At 42.1% G+C, this 18811-nt stretch overlaps 1 protein-coding gene across 22 annotated transcripts in view; it reads left to right on the top strand.

The window, feature by feature from the left end:
* Pcbp2 (poly(rC) binding protein 2) overlaps positions 1-18811 on the top strand; it is a 44141-nt gene that overhangs the window by 4702 nt on the left and 20628 nt on the right. For all 22 annotated transcript variants that reach the window (XM_045152768.1, XM_045152771.1, XM_045152773.1 and 19 more), the window contains exons 3-7: positions 4643-4666; positions 4759-4791; positions 6527-6643; positions 12591-12722; positions 17324-17452. In XM_045152768.1, coding sequence (XP_045008703.1) covers positions 4643-4666; positions 4759-4791; positions 6527-6643; positions 12591-12722; positions 17324-17452 — 435 coding nt within the window. The remainder of the gene's footprint in view (positions 1-4642; positions 4667-4758; positions 4792-6526; positions 6644-12590; positions 12723-17323; positions 17453-18811) is intronic.

Raw genomic sequence — 18811 nt, forward strand, 5'->3', positions numbered from 1 at the left:
CGTTTTCTAGGTAGGGTTTCACTCTAGCTCAGGCTGACCTGGAATTCACTATGTAATCTCAGGATGGCCTCAAACTCACAGTGATGATCCTCCTACTTCTGCCTCTTGAGTGCTGGGATTAAAGGTGTGCGCCATTATGCTTGGCTTGTCTCTTACATTCTTCCTGCCACCTCTTCCAAAATGGACCCTGAGCCATGGAAGGTGTGATTGAGATATTTTAGTTCTGAGCACTCCTCTGTCACTTCTTCTCAGCACCATGGTGCCTTCTGAGTCATCCAAGGGTCACTGACATCTAAAAAGAGAAGGTTGTCTAACCAAAAATGAGAGTAGCATTAATGTATGGGTATGAACATTAAGAGAAGTGCTTACTGGGTAGTTTGGTGAGCATAATGTATACTTTTAGCCAGATAGCAGCAGATGTTATACTACTTGGGCTCACAACTACCCCTGTTGTAGGTTTTTCAGTATCTGGGACATATTCCCTCCCATGGAGCAGGCCTGCAGTCAAATTAGAGGGCGGTTGGTTTCTCTCATAACATACGGGCCACTATTGCACCAGTAGTGTCCACTGTTGGATATCTTTGCTGGTGATTTCTCTCTCCCATTGAACTGCATGTAGCATTAATATAAGGGTATGAATATTAAGAGAAGTGCTTCCTGGGCAGTTTGATAAGCATAGTATATACATTTTTCCAGACATCAGCAGATGTTACACCCTCAGGGCTCATGACTACCCCTGTTTTAAGTTTTCAGTATCAGGGATGTATTCCCCCTCATGGAGTGGGCCTCCAGTCCAATTGGAGGGCAGTTAGTTTCCACCATGACAGACGTGCCACTATTGCACCTGTTGGCTCATTTGGCCTGGCAGGCTAATTATAAGACTTGCAGTGTCCACTGTTGAGTATCTTCACTGGTGGTATCTCTTTAAAACAGATTTTTTTAAAAAAAATTATTTATTTATTTATTTGAGAACGACAGACACAGAGAGAAAGACAGATAGAGGAAGAGAGAGAGAATGGGCGCGCCAGGGCTTCCAGCCTCTGCAAACGAACTCCAGACGCGTGCGCCCCCTTGTGCATCTGGCTAACGTGGGACCTGGGGAACCGAGCCTCGAACTGGGGTCCTTAGGCTTCATAGGCAAGCGCACAAGGGGGCGCACGGGTCTGGAGTTTGTTTGCAGAGGCTGGAAGCCCTGGCGCGCCCATTCTCTCTCTCTCCCTCTATTTATTTTTCTCTCTGTCTGTCGCTCTCAAATAAATAAATAAATTAAAAAAAATATGTTTCCAGCAGGCATGGTAGTACATGCCTTTAATCCCAGCACTTGGGAGGCAGGGGTAGATGGATTGCCATGAGTTCAAGGCCACCCTGAGATTACATAGTGAATTTCAGGTCAGCCTGGGCTACAGTGAGACCCTAACTCGAAAAACCAAAAAAAAAAAAAAAAGTAGGTTACCATATGACTTAGTTGTATCCTTTTAGATTTTGATTAACCCTCCCTCCACCTTTCCTTACTCAATCTCTTCCCCTGACCTCACGTAAGCCTTTTCACCCATGCCCCGCTGCTTTAGCTTATAAGGTAGTTTTTCTTAAAAAAAAAAAAAAAAAGATTGAGAGACTTAAGGAAGACATGTATGTATGTAATGTATGTATATAATGTGTATTTATTATGGTACTGAGCAATAATCCCAGGTTGTCAGCACACTAGAGAAATGCTGTATTACTTAATTATATCCCTAGCACTTGTTTACTTTTTATTTTGTGGCAGTCTGTAGGTTACTGAGGCTTGCCTTGAACTCAGTTTGTAGTCCCAGGCTGGCCTGCAATTTGCAGTGATTCTCCTACTTCTGCCTTCCACGTGCTGGGATTAAAGGTGCATACCACAATGTCAGCACTTTTTAAAAATTTTATATTTGTGCATGTGTATGTATGTATGTATGTAAATGGGCATGCCAAGGCTTCTTGCTGCTGCAAACAAATTCCAGATGTATGGGCCACTTTTTAATAATACATATTTTCATTTATGAGCCAGAGAGAGACAGAATGGTTGCACAGGTCCTCTTGCCACTTTAAATGAATTCCAGATGCATGAACCACTTTGTGAATCTGGCTTACATGGGTCCTAGGGAATCAAACCTGGGTCCTTTGGCTTCACAGGCAAATGCCTTAACCGCTAACCCATCCCTCCAGCCCTGGGCCTTGTTTGTTTGTTTGTTTGTTTGTTTGTTTGTTTATTGAAAGTGACAGACAGAGGCAGGAGAAAGAGAGATAATGGGTGTGCCAGGTCCTCCAGCCACTATAAAGGAACTCCACACGCGTGCGTACCCTTGTGCATTCGGCTAACGTGGGTCCCGTGGAGTCGAGCCTCAAACCAGGGTCCTTAGGCTTCATGGGCAAGTGCTTAACCTATGCTAAGCCATCTCTCCAGCCTCTTGGGCCATGCTTTGCATCTGACTTTGTGGGCCCTGGTGCATTGAAACCTGGGTCAGCAATCTGCAAGCAAGTGCCTTTAACTGCTGAGCCATCTCCTCTGGTTCAGCCTTGCTTCCTTAAGTTTTTTTTTTTTTTTTTTAAATAAATGCTGGGGAGGGTATGGTGAAAGAGGAACCCTTTTTTAAAGAATATTAAGGTTGAAGAGATGACTTAGTGCTTGGGGAGCTTACCTGTGAGGCCAAAGGACTCAGGTTTGAGTCCCCAAGTCCCATGTAAGCCAGATGGAAAAGGTGGTGTATGCATCTAGAGTTTGTTTCAATGGGTAGAGGCCCTGGTATGCCCATTCTCTCTTCCTTTCACACACTCTGCCTCAAAAAACAAAACAAAAAAACTAGTCAGGCATGGTGGCACATGTCTTTTTTAATCCCAGCACTTGGTAGGCAGAGTTAGGATTGGTGTGAGTTCGAGGACACCTGAGACTACATAGTTCCAGGTCAGCCTGGACTAGAATGTGACCCTGCCTTCAAAAACCAATGAAAAAATTATATATTTATTTGATGGACAGAGAATGGACGTGCCAGGGCCTCCAGCCACTGCAGATGAACTATAATACCATCATTTTTTGGAGGTGGGGCGCACATCTTTAATCCCTGCAATCAGGCAGAGGTAGGAGGATCGCTGTGAGTTCAAGGCTACCCTGAGACTACAAGAGTTAATTCCAGGGCAGCCTGGGCTAGATTGAAATCCTACCTTTAAAAGCCAGAAACAAAACAAAACAAAAAACCAGCTTCCTGGTTCTTCTAGGAAATTTTTTAAATTTTTTATTTTCAAATTTTTTAAATTAACTTCCATAGGAATGCCCTCCCTCTCCCCACTTTCCCCTTTAAAACTCCATTCTCCATCTTGTCCCTCCCCATCTCAATCAGTGTCTTTTATTTTGATGCCATGATCTTTTCCTCCTATTATGATTGTCTTGTGTAGGTAGTGTCAGGCACTGTGAGGTCATGGATATCCCGGCCATTTTGTGTCTGGAGGAGCACATTGTAAGTCGTCCTACCCTTCATTTAGCTCTTACATTCTTTCTGCCACATCTTCCACAACAGACCCTGAGCCTTGTAAGGTGTAAGAGATATTGCAGTACTGAGCATTCCTGTCATTTCTTGCCAACACTATGATGCCAATCAATTTTTTTTCATTTTTTTATATTTTTAAATTTTTATTAGCATTTTCCATGATTATAAAAAAATAATCCCATGGTAATCCCCCCCACTTTCCCCTTTGAAATTCCATTCTCCATCATATTACCTCCCCAGCGATCAATTTTTTAATAGTGGACACTCCTGGATTTTCTTGGTATCTGTCTTTTAAGTATTTTTTTTAAATTTTATTTAGTTGCAATCAGAGAGAGAGAGGGAGGGACACACACAGAAAATGGGCACACCAGGGCCTTTCGTCACTGCAAACAAATGCCAGATGCATGTGCCCCTTGTGCATCTGGCTTACATAGTTTCTGGGGAATGGGTCCTGTGTCCTTCGGCCTTGCAGGCAAGTGCCTCAACTGCTAAGGCATTTCTCCAGCCTTATTTATTTAGAGAGAGAGAGAGAGAGTGGGTGTCCCAAGTCCTCCAGTCACTGCAGGTGAAGTACACATGCATGTGCCACCTTGTGCATCTGGCTTACATGGGTCCTAGGGAATTGAACTGAAGTTCTTTGGCTTTGCAGGCCAGTGTCTTATCCCGCTAAGCCATCTTTTCAGTCCTTTTTTTTTCTTCTTTTTTTCTGGAGGTAGTGTCTCACTCTAGCCCAGGCTGACCTTGAATTCCCTATGTAGTCTTAGGGTGGCCTCTAACTCATGGCAATCCTCTTAACCTATGCCTCCCAAGTGCTGGGATTAAAGGCATGTGCCACCTTGAACATCTGGCTTACTTGGGTTCTGGGGAATTGAACTGGGGTCTTTTGGCTTTGCAGGTGAACGCCTTCACTGCTCAGTCATCTTTCCAGCCCTCTTTTATTTTTATTTGTTGGAATTGGGTGTGCCAGGACCTCTCACCACTGTAAAAACTACATGCACCACCATGTGTACCTAGTTTACTTGGGTTATGAGGAATCCAGCCTGGGTTCTTAGGCTTCGGAGGCAAGCACCTTATATCTGCTAAGCCATCTCTCTAGTCCCTGAATTTTCTTGTATTGACACTACTTTTCTCCCTTGCAGGAAGTTGGCAGTATCATCGGAAAGGTAAGACATTTGACTTCAACTAAAATTACTGTTTTGTCATTCTGGGCTGAAATAGCAATTGGAAGCTCATTTTCTTACTTTTTGTGTTACAGAAAGGAGAATCAGTTAAGAAGATGCGCGAGGAGGTAGGTTATGAAGGACATGGATTGTTAGCATTGGAAAATGAAGAACTTGTAAAACATGTAAAAGTTCTTTTTGAGAGAGAAGAGGGACAGCCTATATATGTATTTTTTGTTTGTTACTTAGAAACAGTTTTACTCTAACCCAGGCTGACCTGGAACTCACTATGTAGTTTCAGAGAGAGAGATTGAATGGGCACACCAGGGCCTATAGCCACTACAAACAAACTCCAGTTGCGTGTGCCAATTTATGCATGTAGCTTACATGGGTCATCGGGAATTGAACCTGGGTTTTTAGTCTTTGCAAGCAAGCACCTTAACTGCTAAGCCATCTCCAGCTGTGAAATATTTTTTTTTAATTTGAGAGAGACAGAAAGGCACATAGAGAAAAGGTGTGCCAGGGCCTCAAAATGAACTCCATATGCAAGCACCACCTTGTGCATGTGGCTTATATGCATACTGGGGAATTGAACCTGGGTCCCTGTGCTTCACAGGCAAGTGCCTTAACCCCTAAGCCATCTCTGTAGCCCTTTAAATTTTTATATAGCTGCGGGTGGTTGGTCTTGAACTTTGCATTCTTGAGTGCTGAGATTATAGGTATATATCGCCATGATTGGTACATATGGTCCTGGGGATTTGAATTGCAGGGGTTTTTTCATGTTAGACAAGCACTCTACTTACTGAGCTATACTCAGCCTAAAGTGTGAATTTTAATTTTATAACCCCTCCCCTGCCTTTTTTTTGTTTTTTTTTTTTTCAAGGTAGGGTCTCATTCTAGATCAGATTGACCTAGAAGTCACTCTATTCCTTGGCTGGTCTCAAAGTCATGCTGTTCCCTCTTACCTCCAGAGTGCTGGAATTAATTGTATTTTATTTTATTTATTTATTTGAGAGAGAATGAGTGCACAAGGGACTCCTGCCATTGCAAAGGGACTCAAGACATACCACCTTGTGCATATGGCTTATGTGGGTTCTGGGGAATTGAAATTAGGTCCTTTGGCTTTGCAGGCAATCACCTTAAGTGCTAAACCATTTCTTTAGCCTATGTGCCTCTGGCTTTATGTAGGTACTGGGAAGTAGAAACTGGACTGTCAGGCTTTGTAAGCAAATATGTTCAACTAATGAACCATCTCTCTAGTACTCCCCCCCCCTTTTTTTTTGAGGTAGTGTCTTCCTCTACTCTGACCTGGAACTCTGAAGACCCAGGCATGTATTGAAGTTAATGGAATTCTCCTAATTCAGCGTCTCAACTACTGGGAGTAAAGATGTGTGTCACCATGCCTAGCTCCCTCTGGTTTCTTTTTTAAAAAATATTTAATTTATTAATTTATTTGACAGAGAAAGAGGGAGAGACTCCTGAGTGCTGAGATTAAAGGCATGTGACACCATGCCCAGATCTTTTTCTTTTGATTTTTATTTACTTGTAATCAGAGAGAAATAGAAGGAAGTCAGAATGGGCATGCCAGTGCCTTCAGCCACATTTGAAATTGTTTTTGGTGGTACTGAAGGCCACACATACTATAGGCATGTGGTAGGCAGGTATTCTAATAATTGAGCTGTATCCCCTTTGTGGCTTATTTTGATGAGTAATCATATGCTGTGAGTATTCTAACAAGTCCCAGAGGCTGCTTTTGATAAGATGACAATATAGGACAGTATTTGAAGTGATGAAAATTTATATTTAGGGAGTCTCTTGCCCATGCATCTTTTTGTTAAACTATTGTTTCTTTTTCTTCTGTAGAGTGGTGCACGCATCAATATTTCAGAAGGGAATTGTCCTGAGAGAATTATCACTTTGGCTGGACCCACTAATGCCATCTTCAAAGCCTTTGCTATGATCATTGATAAACTGGAAGAGGTTTGTAGTTCCTTCTCTCTTTAATACTAATTTTGTTTTTTGGTTTATAGAGGTAGGGTTTTGCTCTAACCCGGCTAACGTGGAATTCACTATGTAGTCTCAGGGTAATTTCAAACTCATAATGATCCTCCTACCTCTGCTTAAGTTCTCTGATTAAAGATGTGCATCTTGACAACTGGCGAGACTTTTTTATTTTTTTTTAACTTTTATTTTTACTAGAGACAGAGAGAGAGGCAGATGGTGAGAGAAAGAGGGTGTGCCAGGGCCTCTAATCTCTAGAAATGAACTTCAGAAGCATGTGCCACCATGTGCATCTGGCTTGTGGGGACTGGGGAATTGAGCATGGGTCCTTAGTCTTCACAGGCAAGCACCTTAACCACTAAGACATCTCTCCAGCCTAGTAATGCATCTTTTGTTTTATTTTTTCTCCCAAGGGTAGGGACTCACTCAAGTCTAGCCAGTGATTGTGCATTTGACACCACAGGCTGAAGAGTGCTGTTTAGTGGTTGGTACTTAATTATTCTTGGAATATTACCCTTGCTTGGATCAGAACTTCTGGCTTAAAAATATATACTTTTTGTTTAAGAATCAGGGCTGGAGAGATGGCTTAGCCATTAAGGCATTTGCCTGTAAAGCCAAAGGATCCTGGCTCAATTCTTCCAGGGCCCGTATAAGCCAGATGGACAAGGAGGCACATGCATCTGGAGTTTATTTGCAGTGGCTGGATGCCCTGGTGCACCCATCCTTTCTTGCTCTGTCTCCCTTTCTCTCTCTCAAATAAAAATTAAAGTACCTTAAAAGAAAAAAAGAATCAGGTCGTTTTTGGAAGTGATGGTGCATGCTTTTAATCCCAGCACTTGGGAGGCAGAAGTAGGAGGATCACTGTGAGTTCGAGGCCAACCTGGGACTACAGAGTGATTTCTGGGTTAGCCTGATCTAGAGTGAGACATTAACCTTGACTAAAAAAAAAAAAAAAAAAGCTAAAAGAAATGAGTCCATACCCTTGACTTCTTGGACTAAGGAGTGAATTTTTAAAAAGTTTTTCAAGGTAGGGTCTCACTCTTTCTCAGGTTGATCTAGAATTCATTATGTAGGCTCAGGGTGGCCTCAAACTCACAGCATTCCTGCTGCCTCTGCCTCCCAAGTGCTGGATTAAAGGTGTGTGACATGGCTGGTTTGAGGAGTGATTTAAAAAAATTTTTTTTTTCTTTTTATTTGTTTGAGAGAGACAGAGAGAATGGCCTTCAGCCACTGTAAACAAACTTCAGACACATGTGCCACTTTTTCCATTTTACTAATATGGGTCCTGGGGAATTGAACCTGGGTTCTTCGGCTTTGCAGGCAAATTCATTAACTGCTAAGCCATCTCTCTAGCTACAGGAACAATTTTTAAACCACTGATAAAGCTAAAAATAAAACTGTTTGAGGATGCAGTATATATTATTGGAAAGACTGTAGGCTTTCATCTAGAATAAGGTTTCTTTTTGGTTTTTTGAGGTAGGGTCTCACTCTAGCTCAGGCTGATGTGGATATTATTCTGTAGTGTCAGGGTGGCATTGAACTCACGACAGTACTCCTACCTCTGTCTTCCCAGTGCTGGGATTAAAGGTCCCCCTGCCCCTTGAGAGGGTCTTGCTGTAGCAATAATTGCATAATTAAAATGCATTAAGATACCTGGCCGAATAAAGTTAACTTTTTTTTTTTTTTTTCAAGGTAGGGTCTTGATTTAGACCAGGTCGACCTGGAATTAACAGTATAGTCTCAGAGTGGCATCAAACTCATGGTGATTTTCACCTGTGCTGGGATTGATGGCGAGTGACATTATACCTAGATAAAGTTTTGTATTCTTGTGATAGAACCCAGGACTTAGACATATGAACTCTGCCACTGAGATATGTCTGCAACCCCAAGTGCAGTCCTTAAACTTTACTTTTTTGTTTGAGAGAGAGGGAGGAAGGCAGACAGAAAATAGGGGCATGCCAGGGCCTTCTTCCACTGCAAACAAACTCCATACGCATGTGCTACCTTGTGCATCTGGCTTATGTGGGTCCTGGGGAATTGATCATATGTCCTTTGGCTTTCAAATATGTTTAGATTAAGTACTGAGCTTCAGTTTTATTATCTGTACAATGGTCCTAATACCAGTAAATTTAAAGCAGAAAATGGCACAAGCATCTGGAGTTCTTTGCAGTGACTAGTGGCCCTGGCATGCCTATTCTCTATCAGTCTGCTTATAAATAGATAAAACATTTAAAAGCATAAGTTATAGTGGAGTATTTCAAGCTGAAGCTGGCCATGTAGTTCAGTGTTAAAAGAATATTGCTTAGCATGTGTGAGGCCTTGGGTTGATTTCCAGCACTGCAAAAATCAAAGTGTAGTACTTAGATCTTTGGCATTTAAATTTGGTTGCATTATTTCACTATTTTTGGTGTTTCCACATGTACTTTTAGGAATATGAAGGCCAAACAATATCTTCCAATCATTCTCCCATTTTAGGTCCCTAAGGTATAGTCTCCCTGAATTTGGAGCTTCCTGTTTTTCTTCTTTTTCTTTTTTGGTTTTTAGAGGTAGGGTCTCACTCTAGTCCAGGCTGACCTGGAATTTACTGTGTAGTCTCAGGCTTGTCTCGAGCTCACAGCGATCCTCCTATCTTTGCATATTTATTAGTTAGACTGGCTGACCAGAGATTTCTAGTGGTTCTCCTATCTCTGCTCCCCTTGGCAGTTTCATTCTAGCTCAGGCTGACCTGGAATTCACTATGTAGTCTCAGAGTGACCTCGAACTCATGTCGATCCTCCTACCTCTGCCTCCTGAGTGCTGTCATTAAAGCGTGTGCTACCATGCCTGGCTTCATGTCCAGATTTTTATTTATTCCCTTTTGGTTTTTTTGAGGTAGGGCCTTGCTTTAGCCCAGGCTCACATGAGATTTAGTCTCAGGCTGGCCTTGAGTCACAGTGATTCTAAGGGCTGGGGTTAAAGGTGTGTGTCACCATGCCTGGCAGAGAGAGTCAGAGAATGGGCATATCAAGGCCTCCAGCCATTGCAAAGGAACTCTAGACACATGGGCCACTGTGCATCAAACTCTGGTCGTGAGGCTTTAAGGAGAAAGTGCCTTAGCTGCTGAGCCATCATCCAGCTGTACATTTTATTCATTTATTGATTTATTTCACAGAGGGAGAGAATGGGCGTGCCAGGGCCTTATCTGCTGTAAATGAACTCCAGATGCCTTGTGCATCTGGTTTACGTGGGTCCTGAGGAGTTGAACTTGGGTCCTTTTGCTTTGCAGGCAGACGCTGTAAGCACTAAACCATCTCTCCAGCCCCCCTACATTTTTATTTCTATAAATTTTTATTATTTATTTATTTTGGTTTTTCAAGGTAGGGTTTCTCTCTAGTGCTGGTTAACCAGAAATTCACTATGTAGTTTCAGTGTTGCCTTGAACTCATGCGGATTAAAGGCATGTGCCAACCCACCCAGCTTCCTACATTTTTATTTTAAGTGGTGTTGGAATAGAGCCCATGACTACATGTATGCTTAATATATCACTTAAATATATTGAGTCAAAATGGAAAGTCAACTATAAAGTTCAGTAATTATTTTTCTCCTTACTAAGTGCGTTCTTCCAGAGTGAAGGAAAATATGTTTATGTTGATTCCTAAGGTTTGTTTTCTGTTTTGTTTTTGTGCTGTGGATCAATCCCAGAATAAGCATTTTTTATTAACAACTCCATGATATAATATCCTGTGGTAATTCCCTCCCTCCCCCCACTTTTCTTCTTTGAAACTCCACTCTATCATATCCCCTCCCCCTCTCAATTAGTCTGTTTTGGTTTTTCGAGGTAGGATCTCTCTCTAGCTAAGGCTGACCTGGAATTCATTATGTTGTCTCAGGGTAGATTCTTCTACACCTTTGCCTCCTGAGTGCTGGGATTAAAGGCATGTACCATCATGAGCCTGGCTAGCCTCTTTTATTTTGATGTCATGCTCTTTTCCTTCTATTAAATGGTCTTGAGTAGGTAGTGTCAGGCACTGTGAGGTCAGGAATATCCAGGCCATTTTGTGTCTGGAGGAGCATGTTGTAAGGAATCCTACCCTTCCTTTGGCCCTTACATTCTTTCCGCCATGGACCTGAGCCTTGGAAGGTGTGATAGATAATTCAGTGCTGAGCACACCTGTCATTTCTCAGTACCATGGTGCCTTCTAAGTCATCCCAAGGTCACTGCCATCTGAAAAGAGAAGGCTCTTTAACCAGAAATAAATTTAGCATTAATATATGGATATGAACATTAAGAGAACTGCTTACTGGTCAGTTAGGTGAGCATAGTATATACATTTAGCCAGACAGCAGCAGATGTTATACCAAGTTAGAATAAGCATTTTAACAATGGGATAAATCCTGAATTCTCTTCATTTTAGGGTAGGAAGGTCATAGTCTGAATGTAGCCAATCGTGGCACCTAACTCAGTCTTTTTCCCATGTGCTCCTGAGTGGTGAAGTTATTGCCATGTACAACCTACTGAGTTCAGAAGTTTTAAAAAATACTTATTTACTTGGGGGGGGGCAGGCAGATAGAACGGATGCACTACAGCTTTTAGCCACTGCATATGAACTCCAAATGTATGCATTACCTTGTGCATCTGGCTTATGTGTTACTGGGGAATCAAACCTGTGTCCTTAGGCTTCACAGGCAAGCACACCCCTAACCCATCTCTTCAGCCTTCGATTAACCCTTTTAAAGATCCAAATCGGGCGAGCTTTTGCTGGGGGCATGGAAGGTCCCTGGCAGTGAAAATTTTCTCGTGACAATGTCATCTGGGTGTACCATTGCCCAAAAAGATAGGTTTCCTTACATCGTATTCATACCCTCTTAAATTTTGATTAACCCTCCCCCTACCCTTCCTTTATCCAATCTCTTTCAGTGACCTAACTTAGGCCATTCCACCTCCACTAATCTATTCATCTACTTACATAAATATACAGTAGCATCCCGTTATGTCCACCCTTCTCTTTTTTTAAAATTTTAATTATTTGAGAGAGTCATAGTGAGAGAATGGGCACTCCAGGGCCTCCAACCAATGCATACAAACAACTTGGGCTTTGCAGGCAAATGCCTTAACCACTAAGCCATGCCTCCATCCTAAGTCCTCCCTTCTTTTAAAAAAATTTTTTTTTGTTATTTTATTTTTATTTACTTATTTGAGAGATACAGGCAGAGAGAGAAAGAGTGAGAGAGAGAAAGAGAGAGAGAAAGGGCGTGCCAGGGCTTCCAGCCACTGCATACGAACTCCAGGTGCGTGCGCCCCTTGTGCATCTGGCTAACGTGGGTCCTGGGGAATCGAGCCTTGAACCGGGGTCCTTAGGCTTCACAGGCAAGTGCTTAACCACTAAGCCATCTCTCCAGCCCCCTCCCTTCTTTTATAGCCCCTTCTAGTTTACTGGCTTTTGCGACTGATTTTGACACCAAATCACATACACGAATCTAAACATTTATAAGTAGGACACGCATATGAGAGAGAGCATGTGGCATTTGGTTTTCTGTACCTGGGTTAACTCTTCTTACAGTATAATCCTTTCTGGATCCATCCATTTTCCTGGAAATTTCGTAATTTCATTTATCTTTACCAGTGAATAGAACTGCATTACATAAATATGAGAGAGAGGCAGATAGAGTGCGATGCCAGTGGGTCCTTGGGAATTGAACCTGAGTCCTTTGACTGTGCAGTCAAGTGTCTTAACTGCTAAGCCATCTCTTCAGCACTGAGTTTAGAAGTTTTCAATCTTCATTTGATGAAGGGCATGGCATTTGAACTGTTGAAAGTATGGTTATGATACCTGTCCCTTGTGAGACCAAGAATATCTGGTTCTTTTAAGGTAGTTATGGGTTTCCAAGTATGTGTGTTAAGCTTGTTTTTTTCCTGGTGTTCTGACCAATTTTCTTCTTGTTGTAGGACATTAGCAGCTCTATGACTAATAGCACAGCTGCCAGTAGACCCCCAGTTACCCTAAGGCTGGTGGTACCAGCTAGTCAGTGTGGCTCTCTCATTGGAAAAGGTGGTTGCAAGATCAAGGAAATACGAGAGGTTGGTGTCTTACTACTTAAAGAAATGCTCTCTTTTTGTTGTAAATGTTTTGATTGCTCTTGTTATTGCTAGGACAAGTTACATTTGATGTGATAAAACCTTGAGTTGGGTCCGGTGGTACAGGTCTGTAATCCTAGCTACTTGGAAGGGCTAAATAAAGCCTGCCTGAGATACAGTAAATTCAGAATAATATGAGAGCATGCCTCAAGTAAATGAAGAAAAAAAAAAAAGGATTGAAGATAAAGTTCAGTGGTATGCTTTATGTGTGAGGTCCTAGGTTCAATCTGCAGAATTTGCTCCCACCACTTCCAGGAAGACAAAGCTTAATCAGTAGCAGTCCTGGAAAGACTACAATCATTGTATTGGAACAAAAGTATTATTTTATTTTAAATTTACTTTTTATTATTGTTGTTTTGGTTTTTTTTTGTTGTTGTTGTTTTTTAACGTAGCATTTCACTCTAGCCCAGGCTAACCTGGAATTCACTTTGGAGTCTCAGGGTGGCCTTGAACTCATTGTGATCCTCCTACCTCTGCCTCCCAAGTGCTGGGATTAAAGGCATGTCCCACCACGCCTGGCTGGTTTTTCTTTTTTTAATATTTTATTTTTAATTATTTGAGAAAGAGGGGAGAGAGATTGGGCTTGTCAGAACTCCAGCTGCTGCAAACGAACTCCAGACATATGTGCCATCTTGTGCATCTGGCTTGCATGGTCCTGGTGAATTGAACCTAGGTCCTTTGGCTTTGCAGGCAAGTGCCTTAACCACTAAGCCATCTCCCCAGTCCATTTTTTGTTTTTTTTTTTTCCACGTAGGGTCTTACTCTGGCCCATGCTGATCTGGAATCCACTAGGTAGTCTCAGGCTGGCCTTGAACTCATGGTGATCCTCCTACCTCTGCCTCCTGAGTGCTGGGATTAAAGGCGTTTGCCATCACACATGGACAGTGTACTTATTTATTGGAGGGGGGTGGGCAGGCCAGAGCCTCTGGCTACTGCAAAGAACTCCAGATGCATGTGTCAGCCACTCTGCATCTGGCTTACATGGGTTCTGAACCTGGGTCCTTAGGCTTTGTAGACAAGTGCCTAAACTGCTAATCTATCTCCATCCCCAACAGAGGTACTGTAAAGTTGATTGATTTTTTCCTTTTACAAAATTGATAGATTTTTTTTTGGTCTATATTTATTTGAGAAAGAGGCTGTGAGAGAGAGAGAGAATGGGCACGTCAGGCCTCCAGCCACTGCAAAGGAACTCCAGATGTGTGCGCCCCCCTTGTGCATCTGGCTAATGTGGGTCCTGAGGAATCAAGCCTCTAAATGTGGTCCTTAGGCTTCACAGGCAAGCACTTACCTGCTAAGCCATTGCTCCAGCCCAAAACTGATAGGTTTTGATGTTTGTGGTGCTTATCATTGATATCCAGGGTCTAAAGAATCTAGACAGACGGCTGTGCTACTGTGAGGTCCATAGGTCCCCACTCCGCCTTTTATTTTAGAGAGAGAATGGCGCACCAGGGCCTCAGCCACTGCAATTGAACTAGACACTTGTGCCACCCAGTGAGCATGTGCGACCTTACACTTGCCTCACCATTGTGCATCTGGCTTACATGGGATCTAGAGTCGAACATTGGTGTTTAGGCTTCACAGGCAAGCGCCTGAATTGCTAACCCATCTCTCCAGTCCCCTATCCTATCTTTTCTTTTAAAAGAAAAAAGTTTGTTTTTAATAAAAACCGGTTGTGGTGGTGCACACCTTTAATTTCAGTGCTCACGAGGGCACCATGAGACTACAGAGTGAATTTCAGGTCAGCCTGAGCTAGAGTGAGATCCTACCTCAAAAAACCAAAAAATGTAAATAAATAAATTAACGTAGTATGTCACTTTAGCCCACACTGACCTGGATCTCACTGTAGTTCCATGCTGGCCTTGAACTCACAGACATACTCCTACCTCTGCCTCCCCAGTACTGGGATTAAAGGCATGTACCACCGTGCCTGGCCAAAAAAAAAAATACTTATTTATAGACAGATAGAGAGGTAGAGTGTTAGTGTCAGAATCTCCTGCCCATGTGAATGAATTTCAGAAACATGCAACTACTTTGTGCATATGGCTTTATGTGAGTCCTTGGGAATGGAGCCCAGGCCATTAGGCTTTGGAAGCGAGTGCTTTTTATCTCTGAGCCATCTCTCCAGCCCTATTTTTTAAAATATAATTTTATTTTGTTCTCGGTTTGATTCGTCAGTACCCACATAAAGCCAGATACACTAAGTAGCACATGCATCAGGAGTTTGTTTCCAGAGGCAATAGTACCTGGCATACCTACACTCTGTCTGAATTAAACCCAGGCTTTGCAAACAAGTTTCTCAACTCCTGAGCCTTCTCCCGAGTACTGAAGTTTCTTACATAATATTTATTGTCCCAACTTTTTTTTTTTTTTTTTAATATTTTATTAGTTTGAGAGAGAAGCAGAGGGTGAGAGAAAGAGTGAAAGAGAATGGGTGTACCAGTGCCTCCCCCCAATGCAAATGGAACTCTAGATGCATGTGCCACCTTGTGCATATGGCTAATGTGGGTACTGAGGAATTGAATCTACATTCTTAGGCTTCATAGGCAAGAGCCTTAACCACTAAGCCATGTCTCTAGCACTGGTCTAACCTTTGAGTTGTTAGATGAAAAGGAATATATATTTAGATGTAATTGTAGTCTTACAATCTCTTTTTTTAAATTTTGAGGTAGGGTGTCACTTCAGCCCAGACTGAACTCACTGTGTAGTCTCAAGTCTTGAACTCAGGATGATCCTCTTTCCTCTGCCTCCCAAGTGCTGGGATTAAAGGCCATGCCTGGCTCTACTTTTTTGTTTTTTTGAAGCAGAGTTCACTCTGCCAGGCTAATCTGGAACTCACTGTAGTCCAGGCTGTCCTTGGTTTATGGCAGTTCTACTATAGCATCCTCAGAGTTGAGTTTAAAATGTGAGCCATCATGCTTGGTTAATCCTACCCTGTTTTATTATTTTTTTGGTTTTGTGTGTGTGTACTTTATATGGATGTGCCCTGAAGCATTCCCATTTGTTTGCTTGTCATGGGGTGCGCTCACCTACAGTGGTTACAACAAAGTTTTAGGTGTCCTGCTCCATAGCTTTTTTGCCTGTGTTCTCTTACTAATCCTGAGCGTGCCATTTTTTCTGAGGTCTCCAGTCTCTGCTCTGCTGCTGAATTAGGGTTACAGGTGCTTGTGGTTACACCAGCTGTTTATGTGAGCCTGAGCTCATGCTAACACTGACCTCTCTCTTTGCTCCCTGCCACTGTTATTGCTTTTAAGAAAAATACCTTTATTTATTTATTTGGGAGAGAAAGAGGCATTATAGAGAGACTACATGTGCCTTCAGCCAGCCACTGTAAACAAACTCCAGACACATGAGTCACCTTGTGTATCTGGTTTATGAGCAAGTGCCTTAACAGTTAAGCCATCTCTCCAGTCCTGCTTTTTTTTTTTCCCCCCAGTTTTTCAAGGTAGGTTCTCACTCTAGCACAGGGTGCTCTGGAATTCATTCTGTAGCCTCAGAATGGTTTGGAATTCAATGATGATTTTATTTCTGCCTCCCTGGTGCTGGGATTATAAGTGTGTGCCACCACTCATGGGGGTAAATACTCTTTTTTTTTTTTTTTAAATAATGGAAGTTAAACTTGTTCAACCTTTTTTTGCTTTTTAATCAGGGTATCTAATCCAGGCTCATTTGAACTTATTTTTTTGTGGGGGAAGTTTGAGGTAGAGTCTTGTTCTAGCCCAGGCTGACCTGCTGCTTTGTAGCCTCAGGGTGGCCTCGAACTCATGGCAGTCCTCCTACCTCAGTCTCCCAAGTGCTGGGGCTAAAGGGGTGCACCACTACACCTTACCTTTTTTTTTTGAGATAGGGTCTCACTCTAGCTCAGGCTGACCTGGAATTCACTATGGAGTCTCAGGGTGGCCTCGAACTCATGGTGATCCTCCTACCTCTGCCTCCTGAGTGCTGGGATTAAAGGCGTGTGCCAGCAAGCCCAGCTTAACCTTACTTCTTTTGAACTTTTTAATTGCTGGGATTATGGGCATATGCCACATCCATCCCCAGCTTGAATTATCCAACCTTTACTTTTTATCTGGGGTGAAAGAAAATTTAATTTGATCTTAGAATAAAATAGGAGTGATTAATAAAGGGAAGCTTGTTTGAGTTTTGTGGAGCCTGTTACAAATTCTGCTTGTACATCTCTTGAGGATTTTATTTATTTACTTATTATTATTTTGTTTTTCAAGGTAGGGTCTCACTCTAGGCCAGGCTGACCTGGAATTCACTATGTAGTTTCAGGGTGATTCTTCTCTCTGCCTCCCAAGTGGTGGGTTTAAAGGCATGCGACACCACATCTGGCTGGCTTTTTTTTTTTTTTTTTAATGAGTTAGCAATATTATATGAAATAAGGAAAAAGTGGGAAAGTAAAAATAAAAAGGGAGAAGAGTATATATTGAGCTTCAGACTTCTTAAAATTCCTGCTATGAGATATTGAAGACAATGAGTTGTTAACTCTTTTTATTGATAACTTCCACATCTTTTTCTTAATTTTAATTTCTTTTACCCCAAAGAGTACAGGGGCTCAGGTCCAGGTGGCAGGGGATATGCTCCCCAACTCGACTGAGCGGGCCATCACTATTGCTGGCATTCCACAGTCCATCATTGAGTGTGTCAAACAGATCTGCGTGGTCATGTTGGAGGTAAGCCCTCAGGCTCATGCTTGGTTGGGGGTTGGTTTTGGGCATAGAGAAACTGATCTATATTTAGTAAGTCTAGAATTAGGTGAAGCTGTTATAATCTGCCAATGGGGGAGGGGAAAGAGGTTCTCTGAGTTCATATTTTCCTAACCCCCAGCTTTGACTTTTATTATGGCCTGTGAGCAAAAATAGAATCTGCTAAGCAGCCAATGGATCATAGCAATTCTGGTTGTGTGTGTAGGGGAAGGTTTACTACTTGTACAAGATAGGGGTTTGGGTTCCTGAAAAGCTGTTTTTTGGATTGCTTTATTTTTGTTATCCTTACTTAGACACATGCTTTTATTTCTGACTTTGAAAGCAGGATACATTCAAAATAATGCTTGTAGAGTAGAATATACATCAGTGTTGGTGTTTTGAATGCTTTATGAAATCTTGCTGATACAGCAAAATCAAACCTTTTTGAATTGGTAGAATTGATCCAATATTGACAGAAAGAAAAATGTCATTTCCAAATGAGTTTTAAAAAAATCTTGAGTGGGCCTGGTGTGTTAGTGCATGCCTTTAATCCCAGCACTCAGGAGGCAGAGATAGGTGGATTGCTGTGAGTTTGAGGCCACCTTAAGACTACATAGTGAATTCCACATCAACCTGGGCTAGAGTGAAGCTCTACCTTAAAATAAAGTGTGTATACACACACACACACACTCACACACACACACACACACACACACACATTGATTGGATGGAGCAAGGTGTCGTGGCTCACGCCTTTAATCCCAGTAATTGGGAGGCTGAGGTAAGATCCCTGTGATATTTGAGGCCACCCTGAGACTACAGAGTGAATTCCTGGTCAGCCTGGGCTAGTGTGAGACACTCCCTTGAAACCCCCTTTCCCTCAAAAAAATTATTGGATACTTAGATAATGTCTTAGTTATATTAGCTATACTTAGGTGCACTATATTTTCATCCTTGGCTTCATTTCTATTTATTTCTTTTTATTTTTGTTCTAGGGTAGGGTCTCACTCTAGCCCAGGCTGACTTGGCATTCACTGCTGTAGTTCCAGGCTGGCTGCAAGCTCAGCCATCCTACTTCTGCTTTCCAAGTGCTGGTTGTAAAGGCATGTGTTACCACAGCTGGCACCTGGTCTATTTATTGATACTTAAGTGAGATCCTAAAAATTACCAAATAAAGTATGTATAAAAGTTTGTTTGTGCATGTATTTAAAAACAAAAATCATATTTAAAGTCACTTCATGGGTTTAGGAGGTTCCTAGGTGGGTAGGTCTCTTGTTATAAAAATATGTTGGCCTGAGTTCCTATTCCCAAAACCCATGTAAAACCAATGCAGTAGTGTGTCTATAG

Source organism: Jaculus jaculus, chromosome 6, assembly GCF_020740685.1.
Source record: "Jaculus jaculus isolate mJacJac1 chromosome 6, mJacJac1.mat.Y.cur, whole genome shotgun sequence".
NCBI lineage: Eukaryota > Metazoa > Chordata > Mammalia > Rodentia > Dipodidae > Jaculus > Jaculus jaculus.